This window comes from Nomascus leucogenys, chromosome 19, assembly GCF_006542625.1.
Source record: "Nomascus leucogenys isolate Asia chromosome 19, Asia_NLE_v1, whole genome shotgun sequence".
Lineage (NCBI taxonomy): Eukaryota > Metazoa > Chordata > Mammalia > Primates > Hylobatidae > Nomascus > Nomascus leucogenys.
In genome coordinates this window covers 46569548-46582393 of record NC_044399.1, presented here as the reverse complement: position 1 = coordinate 46582393, position 12846 = coordinate 46569548, and the positions used below count along the sequence as shown (strand labels likewise).

Below are 12846 nucleotides of genomic sequence, written 5' to 3'. Positions count from 1 at the left end.
GAATATTTATTATGGCCTTCTTTTTGTAGTTTACTTATAAATGACAAGTTGCTTTTAATGGGGCTCAAGGCAATCTACCTAGAAAAAATAGAGAAATTACAAAGCAAAGGTGATGTGGTAGCATTGTTAAGTGCAGCATTTCACAAAATTAAACTGGTTTTGATCATGGTATTAAATAACTGGACATGGATTAAGTAAATGAAGTCAAATCATACAATGAGTGAAAAGGTTCTTTTTTTCCCAAAAACCCTTCAGTTCTTCTGATCAGGAAGAAATGCTTAATTTGGTGCTGTTAGGTCTGTAACTACTTCCTAATATCTCAATTTGTACCTTTTAAGATAGATAGTCAAAATAGTTCTCAGGTATAGAGCACTTGCCATCATCTAGCTAGAATTTAATAAATTTTTCCATTGTAAAAATTTCTAAATTTTACTTTCTATTTGTCACAAACGATACTAGTTTTCCTGTGTTAGTGACTTAAAGTTTTCTTTTAAAAACAAATAAAGTATAAACATGAGGCAATTTAAAAAATTACATTAAATAGCATAGTTGGTATGCAACCAAAGCGGTATGGGAATGACAAAAATTAAGAAATATAGTGTTAACTTATTTCATATTAACCCAAAAAACAATAAGGCACACTGTTTCTATCATTTGCTACACTCTTGCTTCAAAGGGTCTTAGATTTCTTAATTCCACACTTTTATCCCTTTGTGTATTCACCTGGACAAGCTTCACAATTTTCATTTGGTTAAATCTCACTTATCTTTCAAAACCCCACCTCTTCTGGCATGAAATAACTCCCTATTGATGAGTGAGAAGATTTAAGAAGTACCACTCTAACCTTATATTAATTCCTTAATATTCGTTGTGTATATAGACCATGGACATTTTCATAGACTGTTTTTTAAATTTTTAATTATCTTTACATAGAAATATCTAGCACATAAACTCACTGAGATAGAACAATAAGTTTCATTGTGCTTTGAACCATCCTTGCATCCTCTGGCACCTATTACAATATATGGAATATAGTAGGTGCTCAATAAGTATTTGCTGTGTGACTCTCCAACTCACTGTTAATAAAGCCTCTTAGTTGCTCAACCCATAAAAAACGGATCATTTTTTCATTGAGCACATGTCATTGTACTCCATACCATGTCAGCACTTCCTCCTCTACTTTCCAGGAACTTACGATGTAATGGGGACAGGAATATACAATGGACAACTTCTAGGCATGATAAGGACTAGGGGATCAGGGTTGGGGAACAACTCAGTTGGCCTAAAGGGAGTCAGGGAAGGAAGGCTTCCTTTCCTGAAGGAAGCTGCAGGAAAGAGGAGCTATTTGAAGTTGGCCTTGAAGCACATATAGAAGATTGCCGCCCGGTGAAGGTGATGGTAAGGATGGCTAGGAGGTGGTGGAATGCGGAAGTTCATTCCAGGCAGAGAGAAATCAAAGTACAATGGTACAGGGTCATGGAAGGGTCAGGGCCGTTTTGACTTAAGTATCATAAACTTTTATTTATATGTAACTGAGAAATGGCAGCTGTATAGTTTCTATTATTGCTTTATAGTTATACTGATAAATTCACATTGATGGTCTAGATTTTTGACTGGCAAAAATGAGTGCCAAGTCTAGTTTTTAACAAAACTGTTTTCTGTCTTTAGATACTTTCTGTTAAATAGGGAAATGGTTTAACAGCATTTTTAGAATTTTAATCATCTATTTTGTTTCCTTTTCTCTTGGAGCATTGGATCAAAAGCAGATCATTTTACTATGGTTGAGGTCAGTTTCATTTCTTTACTTCTGCAGAGTGAGATAACATGCTGTGGTTTTAGTTTTCTCAGATGGAAAATATACTCTTTCTCCTCCTGAGTGCACGTGCACACTTTTAAAATTCACCATATTTTATTGAGAAGTTGGGAATAAATTACATAACATCATAGTCTTAACCAATCCAAACAACTTAAAGATAAAATGCATAATTAACAGTCATTGATAAAATCAATTTTGACAGGACATAAAACAATCCTGGAATAGAATCACCAGTGGGGAATCTCCCTTCTCCTGAGTAATTGATTTTGCAAACAATAGCAAATAATAAAAGCTAATAGGTACCTGGCATCTGGGGAAAGCAGCATTTTGAGAAAGCTATTTCTAATGCTCTCTGGTTCAAGCTGTATTTTGAAGCAGAGTCAGGGTAAGAGGTGAAGTGCTGAGAGTGGGAAGACAACACAACTCATAAGGTCCATCTCATTATCAAGATCTCTACCTCAGGGGACACTGTTGAGAGTCTTTAATGTAGTCACATTTTAAAACTGTACAAACAATGTAGAATTTGGAGAGCCGGACAAGGCCAGTGGTGGGACAATTTGCTCCAGATCATTTTGATCCTCCACTCAGACGTATGCTGACAAGTCAGAAAGCAGAGGTCTCTCTTGACAATTTTTAGCATGTGGCTGGCTTCTTTGATTGGAGGCTAAAGTGACTGATGATATAGACCCAAATATCATCTCTAAACCTATATTAGATCTGGGATAGCTGTGTAATCCTCTAGTCACCCTGTCAATGTCATTTATTTACCCTGTGGAGAAACCCCACAGATGTACTATCATCTGTGCATATCTGGCTAACATCACGTTGCCTGGGGGCAGCAAGGGCAGGTTCTGGGAAGAAATGCAGCTCAGCTTTAAAAGAAACTTCATGGTTGGGCACCGTGACTCATTCCTGTAATCCTAACACTTTGTGAGGCAGAGGCGGGTGGATTGCTTGAGCCCAGGAGTTCCAGACCAGCCTGGGCCACATGGTGAGACCCCGTCTCTACAAAAAGTACAAAAAGTAGCTGGGCATGGTGGTACGCACCTATAGTCCTAGCTACTCAGGAGGCTGAGGTGCGAGGATCCTTTGGGCCCAGGAGGTTGAAGCTTCAGTGAGCTGTGATTGATTCCACCATTGCACTCCAGCTTGAGTGACAGAGAGAATCCCCATCTCAAATAAAATAAAGAAACTTCATTATACTTGGGATAAAAACTGATGCGTGAGAAGAAATATTTGCAAGAAATCTGGAATACATTGAAACTCAGGAGAGAGAGAGGCCATGGGATCAGTCTTCTTTGCAGGCTGGGCTGGCCCGTCCTCAGTGCTCCTTTTCTGCCCTCACGTGCTTGTGTTTTGTTGTAATCCACCATACCACTGGCTGCCAGAGGAGCTGCAGCATTATTTAGCAATGTTTTAGAGAGGAGAGGGGCTAAAATGCATGACTCTAATGTCTCTAAGATTAAAGAACTCTTGGAGGCTGTGGTTTTCAAGGATCATGATGAAATGAGTACCTGCAATGGTGATTACAGTAGAGAGAATCGGATGTTCTCTAGCATGAACCTTCCTGAAGACAGGTTGGCCTAGCAAAAGGACAGGCAGAAAAATCAGCAGAATGGATTGCATTGATATGCTATCAGAGCTTTTTGGTATTAGTAAGCTAAACATCACATCCAGATGCACACATCACAAACAATGTTAGTTTGAGGATTAAATGGTCATAGGTCACCCCTAGGTAGGTCACAGAAGGGAGCTCTGGTGGAGGTTACTGATGGATATCACTGCTCAGAGATGAGTGAGTATTTCATGAGCCAAACAAGACTGTGTCTACAAACCACAAGCCCCATGGTAGTGAGTACAGCCAGATTCCTACAGGTATCTTAAATGATGTGTCAAGGTCCTTCAAGGTACCACTTCCAGAAGCATCATGGAACAACGAAAGGTATAGTGGCAGGTGTCGTGGTTGGGAAGCCTATTAGTGCCAACAATATAGCCTTGAGCAGGCCATTTCTCCAGTTTCTCCCCACGTAAGATGGTGATAATAGTACCTGCTCTGTCTATGTTACAGGTTTGTTTGAGGGTCAAGTAACACAACACCTGGGGATATGCTTACTACATTTATTTCCTGAGCAGTCTGAAGGGGAGAATGTTATGTACGCCTGTAGGTTTTGCAAAGGTAGGCCATTAACACAGCAACTGTTTGGATAACCTAGGGTTAACCTAGGCCTAGGGGGTTCTCACTGAACTCCTGGTTCAGCTGACTTCCAGATTCACTTGCTATTTGCTTCTACCAAGAGCTACCCATAACTGACCTGGGAGTCACGAGATTCGGGATTCAGTGCCACCTCTGCCATATGCTTGTCATCTAAACTTGGGCAAGGCCTTTCTCCTCTCTGACTCTCAGGCTTCTCAGTTATAAAGTGAAGCTGAATTTGAAGAGGTTTTGTTCCTCCAGCCTACATACTGAAGTGATGGAAACATTTTCAACTGTCAGTCAGAATTTTCATAGTTTGGCTTCCTTAAAAAGTCTTGTGTCTTATTAAGCCTATTATGTACTGAGCATAATATGATTAGAGGAGTAATATTAAATAGGTATACTGATTGATTTTTAATTAGAGAATCTATATCTTAGAAGTTTTGGGGATCAAACATACATTCTTCTCTCCATAGTGAGCCAGAATACTTAATTTATTAAACTATTCATGTTTATATGGTCCAGTTTCCCCCTTCTGTGGTACTTCTCATTTTTCATTTAACTGAATGTCATAATGATGGAATTTATTAGATAGATGTGGGTTTTGAGTAGAAAAGGGGTTCAATGTATAATTTCAAGATGCAGGTAGAAATAAGCTAGAGGAGAGGAAACAGGACAGTGCTGGGATTAGAACAGTCATCATTAATTTCTTTAAACCTTCATTTCCTCCCCTATATGTGAGAACAATGTCTTACTCTATAAGGTTGGTGATAAAGTGATATGATGAGAAAGAAATCTTTACAAACTCTAATGAGTTATAATATTTAGAGCGTTACCTTGTCATATGACTGGAAGGTCAAGAGGGAATGAGATCATAGGCCCAAACAAGGGTCTTTCAGTGAGGCAAGGTCTGGGAACAATAGGTAAAGATCTGCAGATTCCAAAAGCACCTCCAACACTTAATGTCCACCACTAATGAGATCTCTGAAATACTGGTATTAGGCTGTGGATCAGACAATTTTTTACATTTCCATATATTCTGCTTCAAATTTAGATTTTCACACTCAGCTGCACGAGTCCATGTAAAAGCTACAGGCAAAGTCCCAGGGCTAGATTAATTCTTCTTACTGCCCCTGCATCTCAAAGCCTTGACTTCAAAGCCTCCAACTGACTTCAAAGAAAAGTTCTTTAGGGCTTAAGGCTGCTTTTCGCTGTAGACCTAAGTTTTAGAACTGTCCTCAGGGACATCAGTAGAGAGTGCATCCTAGGCATTCTGGTTTGATTTAGGAAAAGAAGGGTCATGTAAAGTGAGATAATTTCTTAGAAAGTAGGAATGGACAGGCCAGTGTAGAAATTCCCAGAATTTTGGAACATTCTTTTGTTCTAACTGCATTAATTTCAAGTCTTGGGAAGAGGTGATGGCAATAGGAAACTGCCATTTCAGATTAGAGTTTCAGCCATAGGTAGAACTTAATGAACTACATGGAATGATAGAAACCTTTGTAGGAGGTGATTCTGTCATCTTGGATGCCAGATGCGGCCAAGGCAGGAAAAGTTGGATATTTATCAGACAGATATTATAGAATTTGATGCAAAGAAGTTCTGAGAAAAGAAAACTAGGATCCCATTACCTGAGATAATAAAAGAGAGGATAGTTCAAATGACATAGAAGGAAGGCCCTTAAAACAAAATTTGGGCCAGGTGCGGTGGCTCACGCCTGTAATCCCAGCACTTTGGGAGGCTGAGGTGGGTGGATCATGAGGTCAGGAGATTGACACTATCCTGGCCAACATGGTGAAACCTTGTCTCTACTAAAAATACAAAAAGTTAGCTAGGCGTGGTGGCACGTGCCTGTAGTCCCAGACACTCGGGACGCTGAGGCAGGAGAATCGCTTGAACCCTGGAGGTGGAGGTTGCAGTGAACTGAGATCATGCCATTGTACTCCAGCCTGGTGACAGAGTGAGGCTCCATCGCAAAAAAAAAAAAAAAATCCTGACACATTCAATAATAAAGAAAACAGAAAGATATTCAAACCCGTCAATGTGTTTTAACAGAGCATCCTAGTAGCCATGGGTTTTTAGTCAAGGTCTCTTTATCAGATTTCACAGGATGGGAGGGTGCTTTTGGATAGTATACTATTTCTATAATGGTTGACTTAAAAACATTATTACTTCAATTCAGTCATGAAGACTGGCTTGCCAAATTTATACCTTCTTCAAATCTCCCAGGGATAACTAATTTATCCTTGGGTGACAGAATTAGAATGTTTACAAGGGGACTTCAAGCAGTTAAAATGGAGATAAAAGTTTAAAAAAAGGAGTATAAATTCCTGCACTTGATTTAAAAAATAACCTTTAGTAGTGCACGACTGGGGAGATCTGACCCAAAAGAGCTTCAGATGAATCAGATTTAAGAAATCCAACACAAAGACTTGTATTGTTTAACAGTTTTAATCCCTTTCAACTTCTGTGTCTCTCAGAGTCTATGAATCATTTTGTCATTAAATGCCATGTCTAGAGAGAAGCAGTGGAGAGCAACACCCCATGTGAAATAGCCCATATGAAACTGCACACATTTAGAAAATTCTACTTCGGACAGAATCACATTGGAATTGCTTGTTCATGAGTTTACACTAACAGTAGATTAAGTTCATCCCAATTCCCAAAATAGTATTTTCATGATCAGAAATTTGAAGTTTATTTCCTTCTAAATATTTTTGTTCACATCTCTGATTTCAAAATTTTGATATCTGCACAATATATTGGAAAATTTTGATATTGGCACAATATATTGGAAGATGTCACATACTGATATAGAATGTAGGCCATTAAGGATATCTTCAACCTACAGCTTCAGACAGACCTACTGTTTAAATATTTATCTCTCTCTCTAAACGTGCACAGATGACTCTAAAAGGGTGAGAAGATATTTAGAGACAACAGAGGATGCTGTAAGGAAATATCTTTGTTTTGTACACAAGAATATAGTTTTAGAGTTGTGCTAAATAATGCAATCAACACAGGCTGAGTACCATTCTAAATTTAAATGTTTGAAACTTTTTAATTTTGACATTTTGAGTTTTTATAGAATACTTTGTAATATACTTCAAGTGGCAGAAATATTACTCATTACCATGTTATCAATACTAAAACCTAAGTCCCCAGAGAGACCCTCAGATTGGTGTGGTGGGATGAGGGGAAGGCTCTGCTCAACATGATATTATGTATTATAAATTATGTATTGACATACATAATTTATGAATTAAAATTTATGTGTTAAAATGATGTATTTTTATGTATTTCCTCAACATGTATTTTTATTTATTTTCTCAATATGGCATTTATGTGTTATTAGGATCCTGAGCTTGGACCACAGATCTATCTTGGATGTCAGCTTCTATGTTTCTCTGAGGCTAGCAATTGTGTCCCCTTACTCTAGTGCTCTTTGGAGCCTCTATCAGGGAACTGTGCATCATTAGCACTATGTGAACATTTGTAAATTGATCAGTGTCAAAATATGAACAGTTACAGTTTTTCCATATGAACAGCTTATAAACACAGCACACACACATTATTAATTTGTAAAACGTTAAATGTGTAAAACCAGCAAGAGCACACCATGTGCCACAGTTAAATATTAATGCAAGTTACATAAGATGTGGGTTTGGATTGATGGTTAAGGGTATTTGGGGAAAAATAAGGAACATTAAAAAAATAGTCTTACCAAACAGGTATTTTCCTTCATTAAAAGCAAATAAAAATGAGAAATTTTTTTAATGTAATAACATCTGGTGAGAACAGACAGTAAAAATTAGATAGCATTAGACTTGAAAAATTCATACCTGTTATTGTGAAGCCACCTAAAAAAGAAAAAAAAAAACAAATGTTATAATTTGACACTCTACATAACAAATACCAGTGACATCAGACTGCCTGACAACCCACCCAAGGTACTTGCCAAATTATATTTACAATTAAGAAGACTAGATAAACATTCATGACTGAATCACTAATCATTCTTTTAAGATTATGAAATTTAATGCGCACAAATTTAATTCTTGTGTATACCTAAGAAATCACCGATTTTTTAAAAGGTTGTACTAAATTAAAAATGCAATATAAACTATTTGACCTTGACAAAATGAGGTCAATGCCCCTGAACAACAATCTTGCTAGCAAGCCAAGAGAAGTAAAAGTCACAGAGCTACTATATCACCTGACGGAAATGGAAAATAATCTAGAAAAATGGAAAGGAAATGCAAGAAATGAAATGCTTACCAAGCTCATTCAATAACAGGGCTGTGAAGGAAACAGACAAAGACAAACACAGAATAAGAGACCAGATGAATAATGAAAGTAAGAGGAATATCAGCAGAAAGAAATCCAGGCAGATCTGATTACAGTGGTAGGGAGCCACTGCTAAAAATGGGTATACCCCAAAGAAATATAGTGATGGGAATATTTCTGAATAAACAATCCCAACCGAAATTTTTGAAAATGTGTATGCATACATATATATATGTGTGTGTGTGTATATATATATATATATATTTCACCTTATAATTTCTTTACATTTAATAAGACATTTCTAGTATATATGTTTATACCTAGCATATAAATCTAGTTTACCAAATACAGGAGAAACATTGTATGAAATTCATTCTTAACTTGATATGAGTGAGGCTTCCTCATTAAATATTGCCTGGGATTTGGTCAGTCCAACATATGGAAGTCTTAAATCACCCAGGAACTCAGGTATCACACCTTTTATTCAGTAAGTGCAGGTGAAACATGCTGGGAAATTCCATTTTGGGTTCCCTGCCTGGAAGGAAAGTTTAGCCCAAGGTAAAGCACTATCTTGGGATGTTCTATTTGCATGATATTTTGTCCACCAAGAATTGCTTATGTTTTAAAATCCTTACAGCTTAATAGTCCCAGGAATTAACACCTATTAGTGTCCTTATCTGTGACTTCTGTACATTATTAGATAACCAGAATCCTTCTAGTGGACATATCATCCCAGGAAACTGACAGGGCATTGGGCTGGGGGGAGGGGGGATATATAATTTATCTTTCAGGTTATGTGCTTTAAGCCTAGAACGTACTGTAGCACTTTATTTTAGTAAAAGCAACCTTGCTAGATATATTAAATTATTTCCTGAGTTGAAGACGGGAGTATTACAGTTACTTTTTTGGGCCCAGTTTTCTCTCTAATGATAGTGGCATTAGAGGATACTTTCTAAAAAAAGTCAGTAATTTATTAATAGTGACAAGAATCCACTTGGCGGGTGTGAAACTGGATAGTGCTATTAAGGAATTTTAATTTGCTGTTACATGAGGGCATATTTTACTAAAATGGCAATTGAAAGAGCAGAATCCAAGATGCTCCTCCTTGAGATAAAGTTCTTTGGAGGAATACATTTAGGAGAAAGTGCTTCCTCCTGTATGTTAATGAGGCATTTTGGATCCCATCTTTGTAAGAAATCAGCATAATTTTCTGGTCTCTTTTTCTTCCGTCTACCATCTATGGAGCATATTAAATAGGTGACATTAAAACAGGTCTTGAGTGCTCCTTTTCCCATCACTCCAAAGACTCCTGTTGCCATCTTGAACTTGATTAACACAGAAACATATGTGTTTTTTTCCCACCAATGGACTGTGAGGCCACGAACGTGGGACAAATTTTCCTATATGTCTACATAGCAATTAGTCCTATATATTTTATTTTTCCCTCTACTTGTAAAAGCATAAATTTCTTATAAAGTGGCCCATCTCATTATATCATACTGCTCTCACCAATTGTTTGTATGCAATTAATAAAAGCTATTAATATGTGGTCTGCTCATTTTACACAACAAGTAAATCACCAGAATTCCTTTTAAAATGGCCACTATTAGAGGGTAATATATGAAGCCCTATGAACAATTCAGAATAAAAAATCCTCTGTAAAGCTGATACAAGATTGCTGTCTTTCCTATGAAATATATGCCATATATGCAAAATCAGCAAAATCTAGTTATAAAGGACACTACTTTTATTTTTTCTTTTTATTATATATGTTAATAATTTACTAATTCTGTAAGTATCAAGAGATTTTGAAGCATAAAGCTAGGTAGGCTTTGGTTTCATAGATATGGTGCCTTTTAACTGTTGTATTTGATGATATAAAAATATGCTAAAATGAGCACTAGAATATTGAAAATACCACTCTTTGAGGATCTTTGTTCTTATTAAATATTTTTAAACTGTGTTCTCTAAAGAAGCCTAATTATTTGAATTCTGAAGTTTCCTGTTAGTTGCCATTAGGGCCATCTACTAATGCTAATAGGTATTAAGCAGTTTCTTTTTTCCAGCTTTATTGAGGTATGATTGATGAGGTATTAAGTAGTCTTTATCACTAAAATTTTAGGGGAGATTTAATAATTGGAGTGACATTTTAGAATAAACCGTGAGTAGTGAAAAACTAAATACATTCTTTTATATAATCATTTCTGAATTACAGAAATCCCTTTCAGTGTTATTAAATCTGGTTGCAATCAAGGTTAGTTGGCATTTCCTGAAGAGAGTGGGCGTTGCCTGTTGCACTTGTGAATTAGGGAAGGGAAATGAAACTGCTAAAGCTTCAAAGGCAATGAAGTATAGTACTTGGAAGCCGAGGAAGAGGAGAGAGTTAAGTGTGAGAGTAGGGAGACACGGAGAGAGAAGAGTATAATTTCTCGCTGGTATGTCTTTGTTTACTCTCACACCTTTCATTCCTCTTCTTATCCATTTTGGTTCCTCAAGCACAAGGGAGAAACTGCACTCTTTCTCATATTCCTCACGGTCAAATATTCTAATGGTAATGATCTTCCTGTGGGAACACAAGACAAAGGCAAAACAAATGGTTGGAGTCACACGCTCATGCTCTTGGTGTCCACCAAGCTGAATGTTACTGTGATGTTATGGAGGGAGAACTGGCAGCACATGGGCCTCCTGAAGTATGTAAAAGGGCATCTTGGGTACTCTTGGCTGGCCCCCATCAAGTTTTCTTTGCTAATTTATCACTTTCACGAATTATTCCCACTTCAGTTAGCAGTCAGTAGGTACCCCATTTTGGGGTATTTTGGCATGGCATTGCCTGGCATCTGCAGCAGCTTTCCCAGAAATGGATGCTTGATTGACTGCCCTGAAAATTGATCTCTCAGACGTTAATGTGCAGCGCAACTAACGCTGGCTGATGTAGCTACAGGCCCGCCCACTGTGGCTCAGCATGAGATCTGTGCCCTGTTACATAGGTAGAGGGATGTGTGCATTGTAAGTCATGTTCTGAAGAGTGCAGGCATCCAGGGGTGGCACAGGCCAGCAGAAGCTGTTGGGCTCAGCCCTGGAGCAGCTCCCCCACCTTTCTTCTCACTCATCTCCACCAGGCGGGGCTCTCCAATCTCAAGGAAGAAGGTCTTGTTTTTCTCATACTCCTCATCATCAATTACCTTGACTGATATTGTTTTGCTGAAACAGAGAATAGAAATTGACGAACAAGGGGAAGAGGAAAGAGAAGAGAAGGAACATAGAGAAGAGGAAAGCAAGGTTAACCAGCTGCACTTTCAGACAAACAGTAATCGAGAAACTTCTGTACTGTGAGTTTTTTCTTCAAGAATGGGTATCAGATAGGTATGAAAGATCAGAGATTTCACCCAATGCATAGCTCCCCTGCCCAGGGCCACAGAATTATTTTAGGCAAAATATAGCATTCAGTACTAATCAGTTTGTCATCATCATAAAGAGGAAAAGCAGAAAAACACAGATCACAATAATAAGAAAAGAAAAACACATTAATTTAGTAAATGCCTTAACCATTGGATTGTCTAAGCTGTGCCCTGGAACTCACTCCTTTAGAACAAGTCAAAAAATCCCATCAAGATATTAATAGAGGTTATCTCTGAGCAATAGGCTTCCAGGTGATTTTTTTCCTTCATTGTGCTTTATTATAGTTCCAAATATAATATTTTTATCATAAATTGTTATTAAAATAATAAATGAATAAAAATATCACAAAGAAAATATAGTCAAAGTATTTCACCCCACCCAATGTCTTAGAATCAAACTCTTATTCACGTTAGTCAGATTCTCCAGCTAGACCACAGCAGGAAGTTGTTCATGTTTTGTTTGTCTTTCTAAAGATGGAAGCTGTGGCCTCACAACAGCTGTTTTGAAAGTGGGGTGGCAGCAGGTGGGAGTCATGATGTTGTAGTTATTTTCATTCTTCCAAAGTTGAGTTTTAACTTTCTACGAAACATGCCATTTACACTGCTTTCAAACGTCACCAATACAGCAAGGTGTTTTAATTAGAATTCTTCCTGTAATCCAACATTTAACAGTTCTTGCCTTATGGTGCCATTGCTATGAGTGACTGACAGGCAGGTGGGACAAATGCAAGTATTATGCAGATCTCAACTTTCCATAAGCATTCTTGACGACTCTGAAAATAAACCAACCTAATGTTACCTTTTAATTAATAAGGACTTAAACACTTCATATACTACAACTTATTAGAAGCCTCTTAAGCACTGATTTGTCTTGAAAAAATGTTTCCAATAACATTGGCCAAGAGCAATTCTGATCAATGTTTTTGAAACAATGAGTGTTTGTAGACACGGAATTTTAACAGCATGGCCATTCTTTAATTTTGGTGGAGTTTTTTAGGTCTTCTGGAAGGAAACTGGTTTATAATCTTGTTTTTATTTTATTTATCCGAGCCATTAAGTTTCATTAGATCTATGCATACTAAAGATACCAGTCTTCTTTCCTAATATGAAGGGGTCATAGGTAGAAGTTACTTTCAATTCTCTGAATTTCC

At 37.4% G+C, this 12846-nt stretch overlaps 1 protein-coding gene across 20 annotated transcripts in view; it reads right to left on the bottom strand.

Annotated features, from left to right (window-relative positions):
* The window catches only part of SLC8A1 (solute carrier family 8 member A1), a 413146-nt gene that overhangs the window by 70837 nt on the left and 329463 nt on the right, over window positions 1-12846 (bottom strand). For 5 of the 20 annotated variants that reach the window (XM_030800085.1, XM_030800096.1, XM_030800084.1 and 2 more), the window contains exons 3-6: window positions 11392-11498; window positions 8289-8309; window positions 7853-7870; window positions 3331-3399 (exon numbers count right to left, since the gene is read on the bottom strand). In XM_030800085.1, the coding sequence (XP_030655945.1) occupies window positions 3331-3399; window positions 7853-7870; window positions 8289-8309; window positions 11392-11498 (215 nt within the window). Of the gene's footprint in view, window positions 1-3330; window positions 3400-7852; window positions 7871-8288; window positions 8310-10756; window positions 10861-11391; window positions 11499-12846 lie in introns of all 20 variants that reach the window. The other 15 variants (XM_030800095.1, XM_030800104.1, XM_030800094.1 and 12 more) reach the window with 7 other exon arrangements.